Here is a 27,540-nt window from a genome sequence, read left to right on the forward strand (position 1 = left end):
GTTTATCCAACAGTATAGTTGAGGGTAAGTGCAGATAAATTGTGTCTACTCATTAACAACTCGGGAAATACAAAACTTGTCCGTGTATATAAAAGAGAAGGCTAAGTTTTTCACTTTTTATTTGAAAGCAGATTCCTGCATTTTTTAGGCCTCCTCCAGTGCGTAATTTACTCTTGAATCTTTTCTGTTAAGATGTGAGAGGAGGAAACTGGAAGTTGTATACCCATGTGATCCTCACTTAAGGTCATGCTTTCTACTGGGGTAAATTCCATCATGGTATAACAGGAGTGATCCTCTGACCTGCTAGAGGCAGTCAGCACTCCACAACCTTTCACAAACATACTATTTTTCAAATGGTCATTTTTTATGCCAGTACAGTTTTTTGAGAGGAGCAGCTGCTGGCTTTAAATTAAATGACAAAATCTCCGGGAAGAAGAGGAGGAACACACTGACGACATGTCTACACAGTCAGGAGCAGATACTTAAGTGCCTGTTCCTCGCACACAGCAAGCAAGGCACACAGAGCCAGCTGCAGTGCAGCAGCCATACAGCCATGTTATTATAGTAATGAGCCTGAGCTAATAAGGCCTGTTGAGACACAACCTGTGTTAGCTCAGGCTTGGCACTATGATAGCATATTTACTCAGCTTCTGGATTGGAGCTGGCTTGTGTCAGGCCGCCTCAGAGAGTGGGAGGAATAGTTGTGTTACTGGATGCTCCTAACTACGTAGGCATACCCTGACAGATTTGTCCTTTGGGAGGTTTTAAGGAGAACACATGCAAGACCAGTTTTCTTTTTAATGAAATATTTAGCTGGGGCCCAAGGCCTTCCCTCTAGTTTGTTTTTTTTTGTGTTGGTTTTTTTTTTTTGTTTGTTTTGGTTTTGGGGGTTTTTTTTTAATTATTATTCTGAAGGCAGCCTGACCTTCTGTGAGAAAGGAGATGTATGCAGTATGAGAGCCTGGTACTGCTGTTTTCTGCACAAAGCTGGAAAGAACTATTTTAAAATACAATAGCCTGCTGTATGAATGGGTATACCAGACTTATCGACAGCATCCTCTCCCTCAGCAGCAATCCTTACTTGCCCTGACGATTTTGTACTTTATCAGCGTCTACTACTGAACTTCACAATATACATCACCTGGGCACTTCTCACCAGAATCCATTAGGACCTAGACCAACAGTTTTGAGAAAAAAGAAAAAAAAAAAAAAAAAGAAACCCCCAAAATAACTCCATGTCCCAAAGAAGACAGGAATGCTTCCAAGGAGCAGAAAACATTTAATATTTAGCAGAATAAGATGCTTCTGATCAACAGAACTCTGTTCTCTGTTTTGAGGGTAAAGGATTTAACTAATATTTTTCCTTTTTTCCTTCATTTCCTACCTCAAAAAGTAGTAGTTTGGCTTTACTCCAACACTCAAAATACATTTATACAAATTTTTGGTTTGGTAATTAAACTAAGTAATAAACATTTTCACAGTTCTCTTGAAGTGTGGTTTTGAGAGCTTTTAATATGGGTAAGGATTGCTGGGGTCTTTTCACCTTTTCACCTAGGCTACTTTGCAAGGAAATTCAGATTGTCTGTATGTATTTTTTCTATGCAGAAAAGGCTAAGGCTAGGCTAGCCCTTATACACAGAGGAAGTCAGTTCCAGTTGTTCATTAAAACAGACATATTACCACTTCAAGCAGGGTACCAACAACAAGGCCAGCAAAGCGTACTGCTAATGTAAGATTTTTGCTGCTGCTTCCAGTAGCATACTGTGTTTGCTGACATGTAGTATGTACTTCTGACACCAGAAAATAAGCATACCATCATGGAGCAAGACTTTCTCCTCTTTCCATGCTGGTCACACAGCACACACGGAAAAATTTCAGGGGGTGTAATAACATGTATGCTGTAGGCACTAAAACAGGATGTCTCTATCATTTGTAGTTCCATCCTTACTTTTTTCCCTTCCTCCACTCAAGGGCAGAATGTAATATTAAAACTATAGTAAGCATTTTTTTTTAATTAAAAGAGGTTAAATATATGGGATCAGATAGACTTTCATCATGCAATTATAAATTGTATGCTGGTTATTTTAAATTTCAACATGCAATTGAAATTGTACTGGGTGAGCTGGCTTGGGTATCTGCTTTGCATTTGACTGAGTTAATTCACTGCAGGTATTCAGTTCTTAAGTGGCGTCTGCTTTAAATATGTGCAGTAATTCAATCAAAGAATAAGATGGAGAGTTTATGTAATCCTTTTCATCTCCAGATTGCTAACATTAACCTTAACTATTTATGAATTATAAATGCATACAGCAATCTCAAACTAATACATGTAAAAAAACTTTTTTTGATGGCCTGTTGAAAACCATGGAATAGTTCCTTCTTTTAAAATATAATTGATGGAACCTACAGGCACTGTATATCATTTCTTCCACTTATTTGTAATCTTAAAAAAAAGTTTTGTGCAACTCATTTAAAATGGTCATCTGTGGTAATATTAAACCTTTCCTCTGAGCCAGGAACACAGGTAATTTTCTCTTCAAAATTGTGGATGCATCATTCTTACAGCCCTTTTCAGTGCCAATAGATTCTGTGACATGAATGGGAACCCAAAGGCAGATATTCCAGAACAATAACGCTCTGTTGAAGCCTTCACAATTCCTGGAGTAATTAAATAAAGAAAAAAGAAACCTTTCTCTTTCATTTTGTTAGTTTTTTCAATGCCATTTGGATGTTTTTGCTTGTTAGCTCTCTTATAGGCAGTCCAAACAATCCACTAGGTGACACCCTCATACACTTCCTATACTCTGTATAGAAACAAGGAGACAACAAGTACTGAATGGCTCATTTGTTGAACATTTAAAGCAAATACTGAGATTTCAGGGACAGTTCTCTCTTCATTTAGTATTATCAGAGGTAACAGTGGTCTTGTAATAAATACTGTGTTGTTTGTGTATAAATTACATATTCAGCAGATTAGCATTTTGTCATTAACAAGAATAAAACCACAGAGCAGAAGTTGTATGCAGTATTTCCTATAATTATAATAATTTTTTAAAAAGCATTTCAGTTAGTCTGCTGAGTAGACTGAATAGAAAAAATGCCCTTAGCATTTTTTACTGGGGGAACAGAAGGAATATAGCTTCGGTTATTATTTTTTTTTCCAGTGGGGATGCGCTATAGCATCTTTGAAACAGAAATGAAAAGCCACATTCACCCCTTATATAAAGGAGTATTAAAGGATAAACTTCAATGGAATTTTGCATGTTTATGTCAGTGGTGATTTTTTCTTGTAGTTCTTTAGTTGATAACAATGCTTTATAAGTCCTTTTGTCATGTTGTTTTTATATACCTAGTATAATGGGGCTTGAGCTTGTTTAGGGTCTCTATCTATGAATTCAACATAGCAAATAAAATCTTGTATTTTATTGCTAGTATTCCTTACTCTGCAATGACTATAAGTACTATTCTAAATGTTGTACGTAGTGAAAGAGACTGGAAGTCTGAATTCACTAGTAGTGTAATTAAGAGTAACATGAAAGAAATAAGAGTTACATCCCCAAATCAATGTAAATAAAAGCAAAATCAAGTTAAGGTTCTAACAATCAAACACAAGAAAATTATTTCTTTTAATAGCATGTTTAAACAGTAACCAGCCAGGTCAAGAAACAGACAGAAATTGACTTATATGGCCACGGAAATCATAACATTTTTTGTTTACTCATAATAATTATCCCAATTAATTATAAGGCAACTGCAGGTTTTCAGGCTTTTGCTATCCATGCACTTTTTATATTCAGTTACATTTTACAGTGCTCCTTCTTCTAACTTCACTGCCTGTTTAGCTCTAATGCAGAAAAAGCCATTTTTTTACTACTGAAACGTGCAAAAACCTGTATAATACTGAAATTAACCTGTATAATACTGAAATTATACACTGTTCTGCTGTCATGTATGTTTATTGACTTCAATTAGGATTCCTACCATGGGTTAGGCCCTTAATACACTTAAGAGAGAAATATACAGAGAGATGTATAATTCCTTGTATTTTTCCATTTCATTTCAGCTTATTAACGGTTACACTTAGAAAAAAGATTTTTAATAGTTTTTTAAGACAGTTTACTAAATAATCCAACAGATCACTTCTGTGGTGTCCTAAACAGTCTGGGAAGGAACAGTTTTTGAAATTTAGTTATATCTGATAGAACAATGGCAGGAACATGGTGGACTACTTAAGAGGCTGCCTTTTAAAATTAGTATTACATTCTGAGGGTAACATAATCTGATACAGTAATTTAAACATATATTAGACTATTGTAGGTAAATAACTAACATTGAAGTGATTAAAAGATTAACTGGGGGAAAAAAAACCCCAAACACAAAAGACAGGACACATGGAATTGCATGAGTTACTATGGGTGAATGTGCAAGTGCATTGGCTGTTTTTGTGGGATTCTTGAATCTGTATGGTTGATCATATGAAAGCAGACCCAAGCCTGGGAGGGATGGCATGCCCATCTTCACAAAAATCTGTGAAAGTAATTCTAGTTTGAATAAATTGTACAGACACCTTCATAATAGCCTAATTCGTAACAATAACGGTGCACTCTTATCTGAACTAGTTCTCTGAGATGTCAATAGAAGCTTAATTGTAGCATACAGAATAACATTACTGATTTAGTCATCCTCGCTGCCAGCCTCAGAATGATAAACTCCGTGCGCATAGACAGGCACGTGCATATGTGATCATATAATATACACACGCACGCACACAGTATTTCTGGCAGCCAGCTCCCGGAGATAACTGGAAGGCCACACAGTAGTTTTAAGACCAGGAAGGTAAGAATCATTTGAAGTTCAAAAAGGTTTGTGGAGACAGAGTGCAGTTGTCCCCATAACACATCCAAGACATTATGTGCGTATCTCTGCCTTTAGAGAGAAGTACCCTGGGATCCTTAGTACTTACAAAAATTCAGGTTCTTCTGGGTAACGTGAAATACATAATCTCTAAAAGCACATTGTCCCTTGTATCAGAGGCAGCACTGATTTCAGTCACTTCGAGGGAAGAGTGCCATCTGCTGAATCACAACTATCAGTTGTGTAGAACCTTTTATTTTTCTTGGAGGTTTCCCAACCAGAGTCCTGTGCCTCAAACACAGGCAGCATGTGTAATTTTGAACATAGGAGTAGTCCTAGTCTGTCAGAAATTACATGTTTGTGTAAGTCTTAAAAATGGCGGGGGGGAGATTTAGAAGAAGATAAATACCAGATTAAAAATTCAGTCCTTCAAGTGTTGTGCATTCAGTACTGTATGAAAACTAAAAAGATAAACGCTGGGAATTAGAGATAGTATTTCACTTTGATGAATGCAGTAGATGTATGTTATTGTACAATCAAATGCATACATTACTGTATTTTCTGTAGTTTTAAATTCACTTAAAAACATGACTTTATATCACTGGAAGTAGGCTATTTTTTTCCATACTTTTCGGAGTCAAAATTATCCACTGATATAATTTAGAGTGGAATATAATTTTACAACATTTTTGCCTTCTCCTTGTCAGATGCCACCAAATTTACCTTATCTTACCTGATTGTTTTTGAGGCATTCACACTTCACATATTACAGAATTAACACAGCAAGTACATCTGCGTTTTAATACACATAGAAGAATACGTAGAAGTTCTGATCCCATATAAGATCTGGTTTTAATACACCAGATCTGAAGAGGTTAAAACTATATTTCTTTTCCTAAAAACGTTATCTGACAGATATATATATGTGTGTGTGTGCGTCTCGTATATATGTATATATGTATCAGTATCAAGGACAATAAGGATGCTTGAATAGCACACATTTTGTAAGAACATCTGCAGAATTAAAGATGATGTCAATTACTTATAAGATATTCTGATGAATTTCTATAGGCTTACAATTTGAAGAGATTCACTTAGCTGTGCAGCTGCTATATATTATTATAATCTAAATGAATTTTAAAAAAGATAATTAAAGCAGTATATATCCACTCCTAGTAATTTTTCTGAAGTAAGAAAACACTGACAGCTAAACATTATGTTATGAAGTATCTAAGCCAGTACAAATTGAACAAGTCTTTGAAGCTCTAGTGTACTTTCACTATAGGTACCTAAAGTAGAATGAATCTGTACTTCTTAAAGGATAAAGATTTCTTTATAGTGATAGAAACAGTCTTAGATGCTTGTTAAAGATGGGGTAACTGTGGCACAAAAGCTTTAAACTGTTTTACTTATTGCTCACCTCATGATCATATGGTAAGGTCATTCAAGCTTCAGAGCTGTAATCCACTGCTGTAATTGCGATATCTCTATCTGAAATGTGAAATTAGAAAATTAACATCCAGCATACATAAGACTTCAACACAGCATAAAATTTTACTGGCCCTTTTTTTGAATAACCTAAGCAAAAGAGTCCATGAATCTAGAAACCTACTATTTCACTAATGTACAGGAAACAGATTTACCTTGAGTAGAAAAAACACTCTGGGAATTAGCTAAATGCTTTATTTACCTTCTCTCCACATCATATATACTTGTTGCCAGTTAAAAAGTAAATGCGTTAATTTATGTTGCTAGATAATACATGTCATTGAAATGCATTAAAAATAATGTTTTTACAATTGAAGATTATAGGGAGTATTGACAGCTTCATATAAAACCAGGGATACATAAAAATGACACTTTACAAATAAATCAATGCATCTATGTATAAAATATATGTATGTACATATGTTCACAGAATATGTAAACCCATTTATTCTCTATAGAGTGACATACTTGTAGATTTGTGGGTTTGCTTATTTAACAGAAGCAATCAATTAAAATATGTAATTTGGTACAACGTGAGTCTCTCAAGTATTGGTACTATAGAAGGATAAAAAACACACCTTCAAAATTTTATCGGTAGTGGTGGTATGTTTTGTTTTCTTCCTGGAGACTATTTAGCCTAGGCTTAAAAAAAAAAAAAAAAAAAAAAAAAAAAAATCTGACTACATAGTAACTCAAACAGGTTACCTAAAGAGAATATGAAATTCCAGTCATTAAGAAACGTATGGTAACCAGGTTAAAAAACACTTGCTGGTGGGAGTCTACTTATATTTGACCCTATCTCAGAACAGGGAGGTGAAATAAATGAACTCTTGAGGCTCATTTTCAGCCCTGCATGTGACTCCTATTTATATAATTAAAAAAGAACCACCTCAAACCTAATTTATTGAAATCTCAAACTTCTCACTAGGGTTCAAGGATTAGCTAGGACCTCTTCACTGGTTTTGCGGTGTGTTTTAATTCTGGAGGTGCTAATACATTTTTCTTTCATGAAGTGCGGAACAATGGCATGAGGTCACTGAATAGAAAGAGAACAACTTGAAGAAATCTGGTCATTTCCAAAATATTCCCTGTCACTGAGTTCACAGTTATGATTATTTTCTAAATGTGTTTGAAGTAGGACACCGATTCCTTTTTCTGTCTGAAAATTAATGTCCAATTGGTGTTAAAATAGTACATTATTTTTCTGAGTGTTCTAATGTTTGGTCTATTCTGATCAGTTTTAGTGGAAAATCTTGCCAGTTTAGTTGCTGCTTATATATATATATATATATATACTGGATATATATAACCAGGAACTTTTTTTTCCAATGTAAACCAATTTTGCTTTACGTTATTGGAAATTTGTCTTTACAGATCTCATATAAAAGTGGACTAAAATAGCTTCAGTGCAACGCACAGGACCTTTCTGTTGCTGGATTTTTAGACAGAGTTTGCCCTACGCAACTCTGAGGGAGGTAAAACGGGGCAAGCGTAGTGGCATGCCAGCATGACTGGAGTTCGACTGATGGTTGATGAGAGCATCCAAACCTCTTTGGCTGATAACAATGTGGGGTGCGTATAAATCCTGTGACAGCAAGTAACGGAAGGTTGTTTCTCTGGCGTTTTATTATCCCTCTGCAAGAAAAGGCTCACTTGTCAATGGGGTTAATGTATTCAACATGCTTCTTGGAAATTAAATTTACATCTCATTCAATCCGTGTAATTTAATGAATCGAACCTAGGAATAGCTGGAGCTTTGCTGTGAGGTGGTAGCACTACTCTATGTCTGACTTACCAGGCAGCAGTCTTTCTTCCAAGTCCACCTTCCCTTTTCACCTACAGTGCTAAGCCTTCTTGCCCCACCACCACCTCTCGTGGCATGAGCTAAAGCTAACGCGACCATGAAGAGTTGCTCAGGTAGTTCTGCGTAGTATTTGTCCGGGCGCACAGCCGCAGGAGCGAGGGTTTGAGGACGCTTGTCCGAGGTTTGGTCCACGGCCGGGAGCACGGCCAGGCCGCAGGCACTAGGGACCATCCTGCAAGTCGCAGCCTCCTGGCTCCACCAGGAATGCCAGACAGTGCTGTACCTGCCCACGATGCCGCCTGCGGCTGCCGCTGACCATCACAGCGGAGGAAAGCAGAGGAAAACGGCCAGGTAAACCGCGAGGGGAAAGGCGTCCTGCGGCCCTACCTGCTGCGGGCCCGTGCTGGCCGCGCCGTGGTGGCGGTGAGCGGGCGCCTCACGGTGCGGAATCGCCCGGCAGGACCGAACCCAAACGTCTGTAACCTCCACGCGCCTCACGCCCCTCTCCATCTGGGGCCTGGGGTTCCGGAGACCCGAGTTGGTTTGTGGTTTTAGTTTTTGTCTGTTCGCCTGTTCTCAGGGGGGAATCTGAACTTCTTCTGTGACTGATGCTACCCCCGGCTCGGACCGGCCTCTCTTGCCCCCCCCCCCCCCCCCCCCCGCGCCGGGCTCCGACCGGTGGCGGCAGGGGGTCCGCCGTGCCCCGGGGCGGCGGCCGGCGGGGGGAGGGGGCCGGAGGCGGTTCCGGCTCCGCGCGGGGCGGGGCGGGGCGGGTCTGCCGGGCCGGGCCGGGCCGGGCCGCGCCGGGCGTGGGGGGGCCGTGTAGGTGCGGCTCCTTTAAGGTGTCCTGAGGCGGCAGCAGCCCTGCCGCGGCGGCGGCGGCAGCAGCAGCGCGGGGAGGAGGCGGCGGCGGCGGCGGCGGCCGGGAGGGGGAAGGGAAACCCACGGCGGCCGCGAGCGGCTCGACGTGACACCAGAAAGTTCAGGCGCGGCGGGCTCGGCCCCGCCTGACTCGTGCACTCCTGCCCCGGCGGCGGGGGAAGGCGAGGAGCCACTCCTCCTCCTCCTCCTCCTCCTCCTCCTCCTCCCGCTGCCGCCGCACCGAGGGCGGGTGGGTGGCTGGGGGCGTTGGCCCGGGGAAGTTTTGCTCGCCCTCCCTCTCTCTCCTTTCTTTCTTTCTTTCTTTCTTTCTTCCTTCGTCCCTCTTGTGCCCTCCTCCGGCGCTGGGGAGTGGGCGAGTTTGGGATTCCCGCGTGCAGGGGGCGGCGGCGATGCTGGGCAGGGCGAGGGGCTGCCGCCGGGGCTCCCCTGCCCGCCGCCCCGCCTGACCGCGGCCGGGCTCTGCCGCGGCCCTCCGACGCGCACGCCTCCTTCCCCCGTCATGGGAGCGGGGGCTGCCGCCGCTCCGCCGCCGCGCTCTGCCCGCAGCTCGCCCCGCGACGCCGCCCGCTCTTCGCCGGCTGCCCAGTGACTTGGCGGGGCGCTTCGCGGAGAGCGCTTCCCTGCCCGCCTCTCGCCTTCGCGGAGGGCGGCGGTGGCCGGTCCGTGCCCGTCCCGGCTGCGTCCCGTTACTGGCTCGTCCCGGGCACCCGGAGCAAAGTCTCGGGTCGGAGCGGCAACTTGCGATCGGGAGGCGGCGGACGTCGGCTGCGGGAACTCGAGGATCTTTTGTTTTCTCCTGTCGCTTTGGATGGTCCTGGGAAGTGTCAAGGCGCCGCTTAGAAAAGCCCGGGCCGGGAGCGGGGAGGCCGGCCGGAGTCGGCGTGCTGCTGGAGCCCCGCGCCTCTGACAGCGCCCTCCCCGGAGGGTGCTCGCCCTGGGAGTCCGGCGGGATTAGGAAACCTCGCTTACGTTAAGCTTCTGTGGAATTACAACTGGGGGCTCTTCGTTTCTCCCCCCCGCTCTTCTGGCATGAGACTGCTTGCAGGCGCCACCCGAGGACAATGATCGCGGAGTTTGCTCACTTTTACCTCTTTGGATTCGTATGTCTCACCTCAGGTAACCACCGCTTGTAGGCGACTCAGATAGGAGGCCGCGGCGGTGGCCGCGCTCCCGCCGCCCGCCCCGGTTTGGCGGTGGGGGGGGATGCGCTAGCCGGGCTCTCCGCGCCTCCCGCCCCCTTTCTTTCCTCGGAAACGAAGCCTCATTTCCACCCGGCGGGCTCCCAGGCTACGTTTGTCCCGGGCCCGGTGTCAGGAGCTGCCGCCGGCCGTGGCCCTTCCGCGGGCGGGGGCTGCCCGGGGCTGGGCGCGCAGACCGGCGGGGTGGGGGGGTGGGGTGCTGCGAGGCGCCGGGTGCGGCCCCAGGGCTGCGGCGGCCGCGGTGCCCCCTCCCGCGCCGGCGGCTCCTGAGGGTCGTTTGATGTAAGCAGGGCTGGGGGGAAGCCCCGGCGGCGAGGGGGCGGCGGGAAGTGACCCCGTCCTCCCGCGGGAGGCGGGCTGCGCCTTCCGCTCGGCTGGGGCCCCGCACGGATAACGCGCCAGGGGAGAGGCCGCAGGTACGGCTCACTCCCCCCCCCGGGCGGCCCGTTAACGGCCGTTCCCCCTTCCCAACCGCCGGGGCAGCCCGGGCGGCGGGCCCACGCGTGACGGGGTTGACCCACAGCGCACTCGCCCCGGGTGGGGAGCACGGGGGTGGGAGTGCTTGGGGACAGGTTTTGCTTCACCTCGGCGGTTAAAGTTTACCCACGTGTGTGAAGTGAAGCGCCAGCGTGATAAATGGGAGCCGGCGAGATGGCCGGGGAGATAGGGGGGATTAACGGTCATTAGTCACTGTTTGCGCGGGGTTTATGCGTGTTGGGGCAGCTTATCGTGCCTGCGGATTAAAGATAGGGCCCTACTAATAGGGTGTTGTTGATAGCAGGTTTTGCTCGGGGTGAGCGCCCTGCGAAGCCGTGGTGTCGAGGAACGTGATGGAGGGCTGCCTGCGGTGACTTCAGAGCGGGCGGGCGCCCCCCCGGCTTCGCGGCGGCGTGCCCGTGGCAGTGCTCAGCCGCGGCACCGCGGCGGTCTTAACGTGGACCGGAGCAGTCGTGAAGGTGCTTGGGGTTTTGCGTTTTGTTTCTGCATAAGCTTCCTGTTGCTCTTAAGAGCCCGGATTCGTCTGCCTGCAGTATTCCCGTTCTCAGCAGCGCCTTTTGTCATACGTTAAGCTACGGGTAAATGCAGTAAAGCCTTGCGTTATAGTTAAGGTTAGTTTGGGTGCTAACTTTTCTACCTTAATTGATTTTTATAAGTTTGCTGAGGACCCCTTTGAGTCGTTAAAGTTATGGTAGCGTGAGACACCTGGTCAGTAAATGAATGAATGACGTTTTTGAAAGACTTAAGTACACTGCCTGAAGCTTTAAGTCTTAATTATGTCACCAAATGCAATAACTTATGTCTGTTTCTAGATTATATCATAAACTTAACTATTAAATTTTTGCTGTTAGGTATTAAGTTTGCTTCTTGTGGCTTTGAATATGGAAAGCTTTGCATCTCTCTTTTAAAAGAAGAGAGTAACTCTAACCCTGTTAACTTTTGACCGTGTCAGTCATGCGATCTTTAATTTGCTTTTCTCTGCATTGCCTTCTTTATCTAATGGAAGAAACAACTGGAATGGGAAGGAGCCTTTTCGCCAATTTGCTTTGTGAATCTTTCATGCCGATCGCCCCCACCAAGGAAAAGTTCACTTCATAGACAATGTACCCTGTAACTCAGTTCTGTACTGGGGTATCTTAAACTCCGAGTTAAGAGATAGTTAGGTGTTTGGGGTTTTGGGTTTTTTTTATTTATTTTTTATTTTATCGATCTATTTCTCACATAAGTGCTCAATACAGTAAGATGAATATAATGCTTTTGGGGGGGGTTTGGTTTTTTTATTTTATCTTTTCTTTTCCCTTCAGGATGGGGATGGTCTCTTAATAATGTTGATTCCAGCTGAGTTGTTGGACAGGAAAAAAAAAAGAGAAAAAAACCCATGAATTTTTATGGAGGTTTTTAATTTTGCTGTGTAAGCAAAGTCAATAACAAAGATGGAGACAAATGCCAGAGAATAACTTTGTTCCAACTCCCTCACCAGAGGGGTTTCTTTTTCCCCTCAGCTAGAGTGTGATCAAATAGTCAGTCTTGTGTCTAGAACAATGGAGATGCCAGAAACCTTTGGCAGGATGAAGTTTGAGGGCAGATGGCTGCAGTGCAGAAGGAAGGACAGGAGTCATCTACAGCAGTTTCCACACTGAAATCCTTTGAGTTCTACTGACAGCTGATCTGCTTGCAAGTTGATTGATCCTTTCCTCCCTTTTCCACTGAAGGTTTTCACTTCCCTGACTTACACCCAGTACTGAATCAACGGTTTGTGTGGCCACACTCTAAATGGGATGTTAGAAACTTCTACTGAGAGGTGGGAAGTAATTGGGGGATGGGGAGGAGGAAAATCTTAATAATAGAAAGATAAGTGGGTTAGTGTTGTTTGAAACAGTAATTGGTAAACCACTTAGAATTTAAGAACCCTAATTTTTACCATGGTGTTGCCTCTGTGCAATCCTGTGAAGTACCTTCTTTCATCTAAGCCTGTGGTTAACAAATGTTGAATAAATTTAAATTTGAATAATTTTCAACATTGGAATATAGCAGCTTTCCTCCCTTATTCTCCCAATGTAATTTCAATCCTGCTTTGCATAGAGATAAGAATAAAAATTGCTTTAAAGGGGTACTTCTCTGGTATCCTTGTTTTCTTGTGTATTTATCTGCGTTCTGCCCTTTCTCCTCCATTTTGAGGCAGTCTTTCCTTCATAATCCATAGAGTTTTCATCTCTCCACCCCTGAAGAAACAGAAGCATCAAATTAATATGTTTGAAAAATAAAAGCTTTCAGTTATCCGGAGAGTAACATGCAGAATGCTTTTGCTGGGAATAAGAGTGACAAGGTTCTGGTTTTCCACATGTGTGTTCACTGCTCTAGCAATTCTCGAGGCTAAGTATGTTAGTTTGATTTTTCTGATCCCTCCACAGAAATCTTTATATTTCTACAAGGTGATTCATTGCATTGCTGATTCCCACCTGCTCAACATGTTTTCCGCCTTTCCTGTCCATGATATCCAGTACTAATTACTGTACTTCAAATTGGATTGGTACATTTGCTGAAGAGGGCTTTTCATGCTGTATGAAGTAGGCAGTTCTGACAGCAGTGAGGCAGTCATGGTTTCCAGTGATAGTTCTAGCCAGTGGAGAGCAAAATTGTCTCTTGTGTTCCTTCATGGGAGAGTTATCTTCTGACAGTTAGTAGTTTAAAGGTGTCCATGAAGTGTCCCCAAAGTCCTTTCCAGTTGGCCAGCCTAGCTATTGGAGTAAATAAATCAGCCATTTCTTTGACGCATTTTGTTTGTTTGTCTCGTAAGTTTGTACTTAAAAGAGGGAAGCTTCCCTTCATGAAGTAGTAGAGTATTTCAGGAAATGTTTCTGTTCTTTTTTGAAATGATCTATCTAATAGTAATAAAATGAGATGTAAAAAAAAAAAAAAAAAATACACAGTAATTCAAAGGATTATGAATATGGAAGTGCATAATCTGTAAAGCAAATAAGTCACCCAAGAAAACATAAACCCCAGGTGTTTTTCACTTACCCCTAATGCATGGTGTGCAGTTGTAAGTAATTTTACTGTAGGAATATTTAAGAAAGATTGAGTCAGCTGCTTACAGTTGAAGAAGCTGGCCACGCTTGCATTGTGTTTGAGGACTTCAAACTAGAAAAAAAATAACCACGTATTATGAAATTGGTAATTCCTTACTTGTGATGGAATATTCTCCAAGTATCCAGGTGTCTGACTGATTCAAACCCACTTATCCTTGTGAGTACTGATAGTATCTGTGGAGATCAAATTTGTTTGTTTTCTGTTTGCATTAGTGTGGTTTTTTTGTTACCTTTAAACTAGAAAGAGACACTTTTTCATACAGCTTAGCAACTGATTTGGATACCTGTTTAAAACAGAAGAACACCCAAGATGACTTTTGCTTACCATTGTCGGTGTTGATTGTCAAATGTTTTCTTGCTTCTACGTCATGTAGTCCCATACCATTGTCCAGAAGCAACACAGTATTTTCATTAGCAGGGATCATCTGTAATGTTCAGGGTACTGAATTTTGGAGGATTACTGTGTACTGCCCAGTTTTTATTAGAAACCATGAATTTATGTGAAGGATACTCCTGAATCTCCTGCCCAAAAGTCTACAGGCTAATGGTTCTGATTAGATCTACAAAGATGGGTGGACCATTACAAATACCATCAGAAACTACTGACAGTTAGGTAACAACATTGTTCAATGTAAAATATTAACATGCGATATCCATGCCAAATGATGTTTTAACATAAAATGCTTTGGAAGTGATGGCCAAAGAGGCCCAATGGGGGATCAAAGCCAATCTTGTTTTTGTAAGAGGTAGAAAGATAAAATACTTAGACATTCAAGATGGAGAAATCTACTGCTGTACTTAAAAATCTGAGAACCTTTTTCCTTTCTCTCAAATAATATTGTTTTTGGTTTGGCACATAATTTTCTGAAGTAACTGGAAGAATTTTGTTCCACAATCCTAAACAAGTGTAATATTATGTCTCATTAGGGAATAGCTTTAATTAATTTAATAATACGCTGGGGCTAGCAAGTCCAGTCACTTGCTCAGCTTCTACAGTTTATTATTTTTGTCATTGTTAAAGGTGTTGTATGAGTAACGGTCGCTTGGCTTGGTTTCATGGCAGCTCTTTTAGATTCTTCTTCAGAATATTTCTCTTTCATAGTGAAGATCAGTGGTATCAAAGTATAAGTTATTGTTGCGAGTTTGTTGGCTTTTTTGTGTACTTGAATGGTTAAGAATGAGGCTTTTTGTTGTCAATAGTTGCTAATTTTTTGAAGTTATTTTGAGGTTGGGAAGTTAGTAGGAACCTTGCTCTTTCCAAGCAAACTAAAGGGCACTTAAAAATTTTATATGCTGAGGTCCTGACACGTTTTATTTGTGTATTCTGCTGTATAATCTCATTTGGTGGCGATAACCTTCCTTAACTTTTCACCTGAGTGCCTCTTCATAAAATTGTAAATTAAATAGTGGGAAAGTAGTGACTGAGGTGTATTTGAGGTCCAATAAATTGTGTTAACAGGGGAAATAAGAGTGTTTTCCTGTTAGTGACTAGAAGCTTGACCAAGAGGTGAGAGTAGAGCTACTTCTTAAGTATCTTCAAAGTTTGAGGTGCTTTTAAGGGCAGATAATTTACTAGTTTATACCTTCTCTTCATACCTTCTTTAGGATTACCTACATAGGTCCTAATACCATTTCATACAGACACTGATGCCTCTTGGCCCATTACTGCATCAGCCTTAAATCAGTGCTAAATTGGTGTGGGTAGAAAGGCATTTTATGTGAAGAAAGAAAATGTCTTACAAGAACAGATATTTTTGTCTACAGACGTGGGCCGTAGATGGCAGCAGCTATGTTGAACTCGCACACTTGAGACTTGGTACTATGGAAAACCTCAACAGGTGAAAAAGAGGAGCAGCTGGGAAGCTGACAATGACTTCAGTTTTCAGTCAGATGTGCAGAGTTCTGTTATTCTGTTGTTGTATTACATTTTGCGGTTTTCTTTTTTTAAAGAGCTAAGTTAATAATCAGGATGCTTAAAGACTTAGGCCAGGTACTGGAAGTTACCTTTCACTGAAGATGACAGTAAGCTTCTTTTGAAATAAAGTGGTGGTGAATTTAATTCTGGATGCCAGTATTTCTCTGTTAGTTGACACAATGATTTCATTAGAACAATTCTGCATTTACCCAGATTTACCCACAAAAATGATAAGATAAGGTTCTGGAACGTTTTTTTAAGAGGTACAAGGGTAGGCTGCTCAGACCAGGAATGTATGTTTTAATTGATGTTAAAACAACTGCACGAAGTCAGCTAGAGGGAGAGGTAGGCAAGTACTTATTCTCATTTAACTTTCCTGGAGTGTGCATTTCACATGTAAGTAGTAGGGAAAATGTCCTGCACTTCAATAAAACAGTGAATAGAGGCTTAAGGAAAGCCTCTATATTCTATTTCTTTGCATGTCTTTTGAAAATAAAGTGAGGAAACTATTTTTAGTGTTAAAGGAGTATATGAACAACTACTGAAGTTAAATATTGTGAAATATTGAGAATTATTTTAGGGTTTTCTGAGATTTGTAGATATTTTCCATGCCTCTCTTGTTCTGAAGCTTAAGATCAGACCAAGACTGATGTGTGTATGTGTGTGTCTGTTTATGACTGATTAAAACAAAATAGATAAATTGACAATAATGTAATTTGTGAATGGTGGCAGGCTAGTCTTTTAATTTAGAGCCTACTTGTCATCTGAGCAGCTGCAGTTGAGGGAAATAAGCAGAATGCTCTGTTCACACCTGTGGACAAAGAAGTTGTTTTTCCTTTGCTGAGGACAGAATGGTTTATTGAGTGGTACATCCTTAAGGTGGCCTTACCAGAAGGAGGAGAATTCCATGCTGAGAAGGGGAAGAGAAAACCTTTTGCCTTCATTTTTTTTTTTAGTGCGAACTAATGTTAATTGTGTTTTCCAGAAACAGAAACTTGGAAAATTAGGAAGGAGAATCTACTGTTAATCAGCAGAGTATGCACTTGTAGATCTAAATAAAGTTTCAGCTTGTTTTAAAAGTTTAAAAAGCAGCTTTACATCTTTGAAAACTACTTTTCAGGTCCTCAAGCATACTCGTAGTTGCTTTCAGTGCCACTATCTAAAGAACTGCATAGAACTTGAGCACTTTTCCATCTAGCTTTTAGTGAAATGATGTCAATGTGTTGCTGCAGCAGTGAAGGCCCTGATGGTGTGACTTGGGCGTGGACTTCACCTCCTGATGTAGATGTTCAATACATGGATTTTGATAACAGCAATAGCATTTTTTTATGTCATCTTCAACTTAATTTTTAACACATTTGGTTTTTATCTTCAGGGATTTTTTTTCAATATAAACTCTATACATCTAGTGCGTAAAAACATCAGGGTTTCTTTATAAAGATGTATTAGGTATTCATTTTAGTCAGAATGCTGACTTATAGAATGCTTGTATTAGCGTATATACTTTCACAAAATAATATGTATGTTGCTGAAGATTTCTTTCTTACTTGGTTTTCAAAGAAATTCCATAACAAAGAACTGGATTCCATATCTAAATGAGGAGAGTACCTCTATGGGTTTGCTGACTGGTGGTAGAGGTAAAGTCTACAATGTCCTCCCCTTCATCTCTTGTTTTCTGCCACCAACCTTTACACCTTTAGAGGGGCACAGGGCTTTCTGTACTATGTTAAATGTTTATATTTATTTACATTTAAGTAAATCACTGTAAGTTAAATAAATAGAGCATTTCATTTAAATATAACTTACTACAAATTCAGCTTAGACCAAAATGGCTAGTTAAATATAATATTATTGAAACGGTATGAATATTTTTTTAAGAAAACAAGCATGTTTTCTGGACTGCTGCAATCCTGAAATACGTATACTTTCTTTGAAGAAATGCATAGTCATATATGCAAAATTATTCAAGCTGCCCTTTTCTGTTGACAAGTATTTGCTCAATATGGTGTTGCATTACCTTAAGTCTAATGCTAATATAGTGAATGATTAAAATAACATCAGGACCCCTTACCGTGCATTAAAGATCTGTAAAGCTGACAGGCCTATGCTGAGCTCTGGATCTAACAACTTAATATTTTATTTTCTTTATCTTGCATAGTGAATTAGCAGTTGGATAAGCACAGTTTTGGAACAACCTATCCTCTCAGACATGCAGTGCAGAGTATAGCGAGGGTTGGTTTCCAACCAATGAAATCCAAAGTCATCTGTGACAGCCATGTGAGAGAACTATATAGTCTATATTTTTGTTGTTACTCGGTTTTGTAGTCTTTGTCTTCTGCTCCTTTAACTGTCTTGTACATAAATCAGAATTGTGATTTCTTTAGTACTGTTAAACTGTTTCATGCTAGTATTGCATTAAAACTTGCCTGGCTAGCATTTTTGTGCGTTCTGAAATTTGCATGTCCCCAGGCAAGATATTTATTTTACATTCTGGGTTAGTTATATTGCCTCTTATGTAATTGCTTAACTGCCTTTACATTGAAGATTAGACATATAAAGCAGTTAATGGTTTTAAGTCCATATATAGAAGACTTTATTTTTTATAATTTGCTTCTACAGTAGTATAATGTACATTAACAGTTTCTCATTTTAGAAATTAGGATATAATACATGGCCAAGGATATCATGTAGGCCTAAAGATGTTCATGGGATGAACTTTCCTTTCTTTTGGAAGTAGGTAAAGGGTGAAAGAAATGGGATTTTGGTAGTGACCAGATGGATGTGCTTTAAAGAGTGGCTTGGTTTTCAGTAAACATTAAAACTCAGATTGTTGTAATTCAGGACATTATGAGTTGTTGAATTTGGGAACTTACAGCCTCAATTTGGAGCCATGTAAAATCAGTAGTGCCTTTTGAAACTCTTGATTCTTGTGTTTAAATTAAATTGCATAAAATGTTTGACTTTATCTTCAGTTGCGAATGTTTATGGTTCATTGTGGGTACTTAGCTCATCTGAAAACTGAGATTGTGGTGCACGTTCCCTCAAGAGCCAATTAACTGAAAAAAGCTGCATACCTTTGAATTTTCATGTGCATCTATAGCTCTGTGTAGGGTGAGAAGCCAATAAAAAAATATGTTTGAGTATGTGTTCTTTCAGAAGTTTCTCGGTTTGTCACTTCTGTAGTGCATTTTACTAACACCAGTCAAAAGCAGACTTTTCAACTTAGACATCCCCTGTTGGCCAAAGAAGGCCAAGCATGTAAACCCAAGATAAGTGTAGCAGCCACCAAATCCAAAAATAGGTTGTGCCTGTATTTAATTGGTGAATGTGTAATACAGGGTCATAAAATACAGATTTCGGATCAAATGTTCAGCAATGTCACTATTCTTTTTCTTCTACCAAAACGTCTTGGCACCTGGTATTGAACTCAACGCTTGCTCTAGCTTTGTGCTGGGAGATCTCTTGGATGCCAGGCACGTTAAGAACTGGGATTTGCGAATTCTGAATGTTTCCCCCCTCACCTCCCACTGGCAGGACAACTTGTCAGTGCAACTTTTTGGTTTTGGAATATAGCTGATGCCCTAGGTACAGCAGTTGACAGATAATTTGCAATTTAATGGTAGGAGGTGAAAAAGGGGGAAAAAAAATTAAAAGAAAGTAGTGTGAGGAAACAAGGAGAAAAGAAAACAAGATAAAGGTGGCAACAAGTTATTTTACTTTTTGCTACTCAAACCAGGAGTTGTCACTGGAGAGGGTAGAGTTTGGGACTATAATGCTGTAGCAGCAGAATGTAAGAGAGAGGGTGTATACAATGAACAAATTTAACGAAAAGGTGTCTGATGTAACCGTGGAATGGAACTTGCAGTGTGCCACTGCTCAGGCATAAAAGTGATTGGCAGGAGGCCCTGTGTAAGGAGTAAAATCCTGTCTCCACCAACGTGGAAAATTATGGTTTCAACTGCAAAAGGAGGTTAAAGCTTGGGAGGAATTAGCATATCTCTAGCACTGAGTGGCATCTGGAACTGAATGGCTGGGTTAAATCATGCAGTAGTGATTAATGAGACTTATTGCTTAGGTTATAGAGCCCTTAAAAATTAAAAGCAAGTAATTTAAAACTAAAACTCTTCCAAAGAAGGAACCATTGCTACTATTTATCTCTCAAATGCAGAAGGTGGAAGAAAGTCTAACCTATCTTTTGATACAAGCAGAAATCTGTTAAGTGTTGCTGTTAAGTGTAGAAACTAAGAAATTAATTTTTGAACAATCGTTCTGAGGAACATTTTGTGACTTCTAAAATGTGTATGCAGCAGTCAGAGCCCTGAAATGGGAAGGAGTGTGCAGGGTGGAATTTTACTGCTGATGAGTACTTTGCTTCTTAGAAAACTTCAGAAAAGAATTATTTCTATCTTCTTTTTCACTCTTGAGTGTTAATCTGTGTTATCTGTAGGGAAAGCAAAATATTGAAACCTGTAAAGTAAAACAAGATTAGAGATGTACAGAGTACTTATTTTAACTTTTCTTGAGCATGATTCTGGCAGTTACTGAGCTGAATGATAATATAGGTTGGTATCATATCAGGAGTAATGTTCAAAGGCTGTTATTCCATAGGAGGATTATAGTACTTATATCAAGTACAATTCTGTTTACTTCTGGGTTTTTAGTGGAGGGAATAGAGAAACCAGTGAAGTATGCGTTCAAGTGTTAATTTTTTTAGAACTGTAAAAAGAAACAAAGGATAGCATCATTTATGATGCTGTTGCTTAAAATGGTTGACCTTTCTTCAGCAATTTCATAGGGGTAGAAAATAAAAGGGAGCTAGGCCCTTCTAGAACAAGATATTATCCCTCTGGGGCTTACCGCTGCAAATACTAAAATAGAATTCAGCTTTAATCTCTACCAGCTAGGGGCTGAGGTTCTGTAAACTGAATTGCTGAAAAATCTCTGCTCACAACAGTTTTGACTTCTGGATTGCTGGTTTTCCCACTGTTTTAATGACTGTCTTGTTGTTTTTTTTTAAAGGTGTTTTTTTGTTGTTGGCTTTTTTTTTTGTTTGTTTGTTTTTGAGTTTTTTTGGGGGTGGTTTTTTTTTGGGGGGGGGGGGGGAGGTGTCCAGCAGAAAGCAAGGAGGTAAGACTTTTTAAAGCTAAATGATTGCTTCTTTCCATCCATACGTTTATGTGGTAGCCATTACCATAATGTGAAATGAGACCACTTAATTCCCTCCCACTCACCCCCCCAATACTCCATATCAGGTGGGGATTTTTTTTCCCTGCCTTTACTGGGAGAGCCAAGCTAGGAAGTTTGGCAGATTTAGGTTGACCCAGTGCTTTAACGTTGTGACCAGGAGTGAATGTTATTTGTACAGGCAGCTTTTTTTTTTTTTTTTCCTTTGACTATTAGGATTATTGATACGGTGGAGATTTGATTTTGACTGATAACTTTCTTTTTTTACAGAAATTACTATTTAAATGTCAATGAAGTCAATTGTTATTATTCCAAAAAGATTGGCTTAGTGTCTGCACTAAGATTATTGTGTCTTCAGGATTGATGTTTCTGTCTTTGACAGGAATTTACACTTTATTTTACGTCAATTTACAGAAAGACATTGACATTTTGTTTGCCTGTTACCTTATTGTAGGAAGGAAAGCAACAACCTCACAGCTAAAAATTCATGGTGACCTACAGTCCAGTAATAACTAGAATTAAACAGAGTTAGTCATTTAACTTGGTCACTTCATCACAATTCCTGTAGGCTTACAGCTGATCATTTTGAATCTCATAAAATGAAATTTTATTTTACTCACCTTATGCAGGTCAAATAAAAAGCCACGCCAAGTTAATGAATCTGTTTCTTTGCAATGAACTGAACGTGGAATTTGTTTTTGTTCTAGCAGTCATGAAATCACAGGGTGTTGGCGACAAGTCCATTATTGGCTCTGTACGCAGTTTCTGAGGGCTTTTACTCCACCCAACGCATTATGTGTGCAGACTGTAACATACTTGTTAAAACTTGTTTTAAAATGAGGATTCTTTTATTTTTTTAAAGCAGTAATAAAGAGAAAATAAAAATAGCTCCCTGTTCTTTATTAGCATAAATGAAAGAGAAACAGCAACTCATTCCTTTTGTGGCCTGAGGAAGAAAAACAAAACTGGGATGAATCCTCAGACCCTTAAAGTCAAAGGAAGTTTAAGTACTGATTTCAATTTTTACTTTGTCTTGAAAAAGATCAAGTTGTCTGACACTTTTCCATTATGTGATATTACATAGAAAACCTTAATAGTGGGGAAAAAGGAGTTGATTAATAATGTCACTTCTAAACTTAAAAAGTGAGGAAAGTTTCAAGACTAACCAAATTTTGCAATTTAGGATCCATTTTTATAATTGATTGCAAGGTTGGATTTATTGCATGTTGTGTTGGTGCTGTTGGTATCTTTCCTATGGTAGTGAGTCATTCCCCTGCTTCCTCAATAACCTAACTGGTTTTGGTTTAGCTTCTCATTTTTATCTGCTTTGTTTAGTTTTGTTTGCGTGTCTAATAGCTTTTTCAAAGCATTTTTGGCTTTGAATTTCTTGTGCTGTATAATACCCTTTTTTCTGTGGCGTTTAGCCAGGATTGTGAGAGAAGTATAATACATAAATCCGAGTTTGTTTTACATAGTTCTAATTTTTTTTTTAGATAGCAAAAATACTCAACTATTGCTGTTGCTCAACTTTGAAAATGAATACAGTCTGGTTCCTATTAGGACAATGTGTGAAGGGAACCATAATATATTACAAACAAAGTCTTAAGCACAGATCACTTCTTTAAAGAAAGAATGGTGCCAGCCATTTAAAATGATAACAGGCTCATCAGCTTTTAGAACATGCTATTTTCAAACCTCTACTTAATTTCATTCTTTTTTTCCCTCCCAAAGTTTTAAATTAGAGAAAAAATAAAGCCAGACTTTTCCTCTGTGACTAGTTTTTTTTCCTAAAAGTACCAGGTGTTTGATCAATAGCATGTGCTGGGAAGCATGAATTTCATCTCTGAGGAGACTTTAAATGCACTTATTTTCAACTTTCATGAGCTACCAGTTGTATGTCTTGTTTTGTTTTCCTTTTCAACTGGGTGATGCTAGGTAGAGTTCGTTATTTTGCTATTGATTTAAGACACAGATTCATATGTATTTTTCTTCAGGCTTTTAAGGGCTCAAGTTTAAGTGGTAGATCATTATTCTATGCATCAAAAGTGAAGGGTGATTAACTCCGTCTGGGTGCATGCACTGTAATTTTAGAGGCTACAAATGTTGTTACAAGTCAGGTTAAGGTTTAAAGGTGAAAGTTTGGCTGAATGAGTTTTACAGCTTTAAGTTAATGTACGCAAACAAAGAAACTCTTGTTTTCTACCCATTTATGTCTAGTGAGCAAATAGCTCATGTGGTACAGAAAAGAAAATGTGAAGTTTGTGCAGTTTGCCTTAAAGTTCAAACTACATACTTTTTATTTCAATTTAGAAGTGCCATTAAATAAACTGAATCTAATACAACTTTTATTTAGGCTGTTCATCTTCTAAATCTAAAGTGAAAGGATAATGGCTTTAAACTAACTGATAATGATAAACTAGATGATAATGGCTTTATTATAGCTTAACTTCTAAAATTAATGTATTTTTGTAGATTTGATCGTATGCCATTAAACAATTTGAAGAACCTGTTGAGATAAAACCCTAATAAAATTCCCCTAGTGTGTTTAAGATTTCCTTCTAGATAGTTCTAAAATTGCATTGGTGACTTGGCTTTTCACTCAATTCTCTGACTTAGTTTATTCCAGAAAATTTAAGTTCAACAGTATGTGGAAAGAGAATGGGTGTCTTCTGAGTGACAGGGAAGTTAAACAGAAAGGCTGGAATTTCTTTTAAAGGTACCAGCCTGGTTCATGATGTTGAAATTGTAAGTAATGAGACAGATAGAACCTGTCCTTGTTCTCTGTCCGCGCACCAGCCCCTGCCCCCTATCCCCCCCCCCCCCCCCCCCGATTCAAAGATTTCTTAAAGAACCAAGCAATTTTGAAGTTTTTTTTTTAATTTCTATGATTGGTTCCATTTACAACAGATAAAAGCTAAATAGTGTGGATTTTTATAGGGCTGTATACTAGCGTAAGAAGATGTTCAGCTGTGTCTGAAGAAGTGATCCAGTCTGATAGCAATTCTGATTGCAAAAGCTAGGACATATAAATGGAATAAACCAAAATGGAAGTGATTAACAGGAATAAAAATAAACAGCTTTTGGTCTCGGTAAATGATACCTTTAAAGCACAGCAGTCTTGTTGAACATAATTAAAGTTGCAAGAACTGGGGTTGGGTGAGTGGGCTCTATTCTCTGAGGTCATGATGGAAATACAGAGGTCAGGGTTTTGCACTTAGTCTTGTGTAAACAATGTCATGCCCCAGTAAGTATAAGAATTGATTTAACAAGGTTAAGCTAATTTAAAAAAACAAACAACAAAAAAAACCCGAAACCCATGAAAAAACAATGGCGCTCATTTGATACTAAAATTTGAGTGCAGCCTCTATATCCTCATTTAACCAGTTAATGCAGAAAAGCGAAGAGAGAAAAGTGAGAGGTACAGGCTTCCATTTATGCTTGGTTGGGGGTGCCTGTTGCTGCTGAGGGATTCCGGGGTGTCAGACTTTGTACAATTACATCTCTGTAGCTTTCCCAGAGCCTCTTCCTTAAAATCTGCAGGTAGGCGGTTGTTCATTTTTGCCTCAAGTTCAAAATGAGACTTATGCTTAGAACTTTTATTTCTTGTTACATCTATTGAATATTATTTTCTCTTGCTCCAGGGCTGATGCGTTTATCCTTCTTGCACTCTTGAATGGTGCTGTATATCTCCCCAAGTATATTAAATTTTTATTTAGTTCCAGTGGTTGTGGGGTTTGGTTGTTTTTTTCCCTTCATTAATGGTTTGGATTACGTATTTAGACCTACACTTATGCATGGTAGAAAAGAAATTCAAGGGCGTGGAGGTATCCTAACAGTTCTCCTTTCTGAATTACACAAACTTTCTTTCTCCCTGCTTCATCTGATTGTTTCTGTGTCGAGCCTCCTTTCATTATGGTACATTGCCAGTCAGAAGGAACCACCAGCTCCAGACAGAACATGTCTCTGTTAAAAGAAGGATGGTTGGCAAAACCTGTAAGAATTCCATTGAAAATGGAGTTCTGTAACTTAGTCTGGCAAGCACAGGCACCACTCCTACCCAGAAGTTTCAAGGGCAATTTCTCAGGCTTTCACATAATCTTGTCTAGTCATCCAGCAGCTGTGAGGTGGCCGGGGCTGGCTGGTTAGAAACTGCTCGTTGTATAAACTGTCGCTTTGTTATCACTGCAGCATAAGGAGGGCCGCAGGCCCTCGGAGATGGGCATTCAGCGTAGGGACTAAGTATGCGATAGAAACACACTGCAGTTCCTCGCTCCGCAACTGTCTTTAGGCAGCTCTTCCTTGGTGTGAAATGCTGCTTTAACATAGGTCAGCTTTAACTGTTGTAAATGAGTGTAGTTCTAGTGAAGTCAATGAGCCGGTGTTAATTTACTTCACTTGAGAATCAGCCCAAGTAGATGAGCAACTGGCAAACTCAAAGGCAAGTGCATATCCCACAAGAGAAGTTCAAATCACTTAGGTGTTTTGTATTTGTTTTCTTCTCCCTCTCTTCTGAGGAGGAAGTTGACATTCCTACATCTTGATTGTGTTTATTGCAAGTAGCGTTTTATTCACAAATGAAAGTTTATAAACTGTTGCTGTTTTGGAAATAAAGGGATAATAAGTACTTCAGCTTCTCATTCCAGATCCTCTCTTTACTAATAAAATGAGTGGGTGATCTGAGCTCAGTTGAAGAATAGGTGAGATCACAAAACTGTCAGTCATCATTCAGCATGACTGACATAATTAGCAGCTTGTAGGTGGAGGAGGCTGGAGATGGCTTTTAGTGGAGACTGCTAATGCTTGCCCTGGCCTATTCACAGCATAGAGGCATCACATATCCCAGGGTTTTTGATATGTCTAGTGAAAGTGAAATAAACACTGTGTTGCAGTTGGTGTTTACCTGACACTCCTACATAGCAGAAGGAATAGTATATACACTAGTTACATGTTTGAGACTCATAAGGATGCATACTCTGTCCATTTAAAAGCACTTCATCAAAGACAGACTTGGGTCAGCCTGGTCCCTATAGATGCAAATATACGTTACAGAGATCTGCAAGCCTGGTAGTACTTAAAAACTTCTGTTCAAAAAATAATAGCCTTACAGGTCAAATGGAAATTGTGGCCCTTTTAGCAAGCTGGGTGACAAAGCTGGTGACTTCAAAAACCATGTCAGAGTAACGAAGCCATTAGAGTTTCTTCATCTGATGTTACCAAGTAATGCTGTCTGCACGTCTCGGAGGAGTCTGATGCTTTTAGTACTGGACTGGGCACTACTTAAAAAAGAGGTGCAAATAAGATAAAAAAGCCTTACTTCTATAGCATACTACATACGTATCCATTGGAAGAGTGTGCAGTAAATGAGGAAGGAAGATGCCAGCCGACTCTTTAGATTTTGTTGTTGTTGTCCTTAACAATTCAGTGCTACCCAGAGGCTCTCTAGACCCTTCCAACTAATGGGATGATTTGGTTACCTAGGTTTAATGTTGTTCTAAGTGTTTGCAGGACTGGAGAAATTTATTTTGTTCTGTTTGATTGCAGCTCTTTACTGACCAGTACTTTGGTTCTTCCTGTAAGCAGATGTATTGAAGTTTCTTAGACGAGGTGCTTTGCATACCAATTGCTCTTCATTTACAGTAGGTGCAACCATGCAAAATGTTTACTTCTTAATGTGTATTTCCTATTTTTGTGATCAAATAGCTCCAGGAATAAGGCAATCTTTTACTTTTTAAACATTCATAAACACATAATCAGGGAAGATTTGCAACAAGTGAAAGAATTACTGTATGCAGAATGCCACCTCTTGTATCAGACCAAGAATATGTGGAGCTTTGTTCCTTTCCCCTGTCCACAGGCACTTCAAATGATATGTTTTAGCCTGGAATGTGTTCTGGATATTTCCAAATGGTATCAAGTATCATCACATTGTTTTGTTTTGGGTTTTTTTTGTGAATGGCTGATAGTCCCAGGCAGAAGGCATGGTTTCATCCTGGTTGACTGTGTAAGACTAGTTGCCATTTGTAGCTGGGACTCATAAGAGGATCTTTGAATCATCAGATGTTTCATCTGCCAGCTGTATGACTTCAGGTGATGTAAAGAAAGACATAGCCAAATACAAAGAAAGATTTCTCAATATTTCTTTTTACCGGATCTGTGATGTGCTTCGTATATGTAAGAAAACTGAGGATAATATGTGGTTTTGTGTTTAGGGTAACGTAAGCATGGTTTCTCCTCTTAAATTCTCAAGGGTTGCAAACAGAGCTAAGTCAGGTCTCTATTACATTTGTCTGTGATGAGCATGCATACTCTAGCAGAGGTACCTATTTTGTTTGGCATTGCCTTCACAGCGTGGGAATTCTCTTGCCTTCCGGACATCAGCTGGACATCAGCAGTGGTGGTCCAAAGTTCTGCCCTGAGCTGCGTGCCTGCTTATTAGGAAGCCATTTTCTAGGTCCAGGTCAGTGGGGATTTGAAGGCACTTGTATGTCAGCAGTTTGAGAAGCAGTGTTTAACACAGCAAGCATGGTAGTAAGGGTGATGGAGATGTAGGGTTAGGGACCTATAGGTCCTCAGTGACATGGGATCTCTGCTAATTATTCAGAAACAACCTTTGTATGCAGGACTTCC

General features: G+C 40.3%; 1 protein-coding gene across 4 annotated transcripts in view; it reads left to right on the forward strand.

Moving 5' to 3' along the window:
• The window catches only part of ROBO1 (roundabout guidance receptor 1), a 748,954-nt gene that overhangs the window by 419,163 nt on the left and 302,251 nt on the right, over positions 1-27,540 (forward strand). Inside the window, exon 1 of one of the 4 annotated variants that reach the window (XM_049824863.1) lies at positions 9,075-10,144. The exons of the other annotated variants lie outside the window; for them this stretch is intronic. Within the exon in view, the coding sequence (XP_049680820.1) occupies positions 10,090-10,144 (55 nt within the window). The 5' untranslated portion in view covers positions 9,075-10,089. Of the gene's footprint in view, positions 1-9,074; positions 10,145-27,540 lie in introns of those variants that run through there. 4 annotated transcript variants of the gene reach the window in all.

The sequence above is a fragment of the Accipiter gentilis genome, chromosome 21 (genome assembly GCF_929443795.1).
Source record: "Accipiter gentilis chromosome 21, bAccGen1.1, whole genome shotgun sequence".
Classification (NCBI taxonomy): Eukaryota; Metazoa; Chordata; class Aves; order Accipitriformes; family Accipitridae; genus Astur; species Astur gentilis.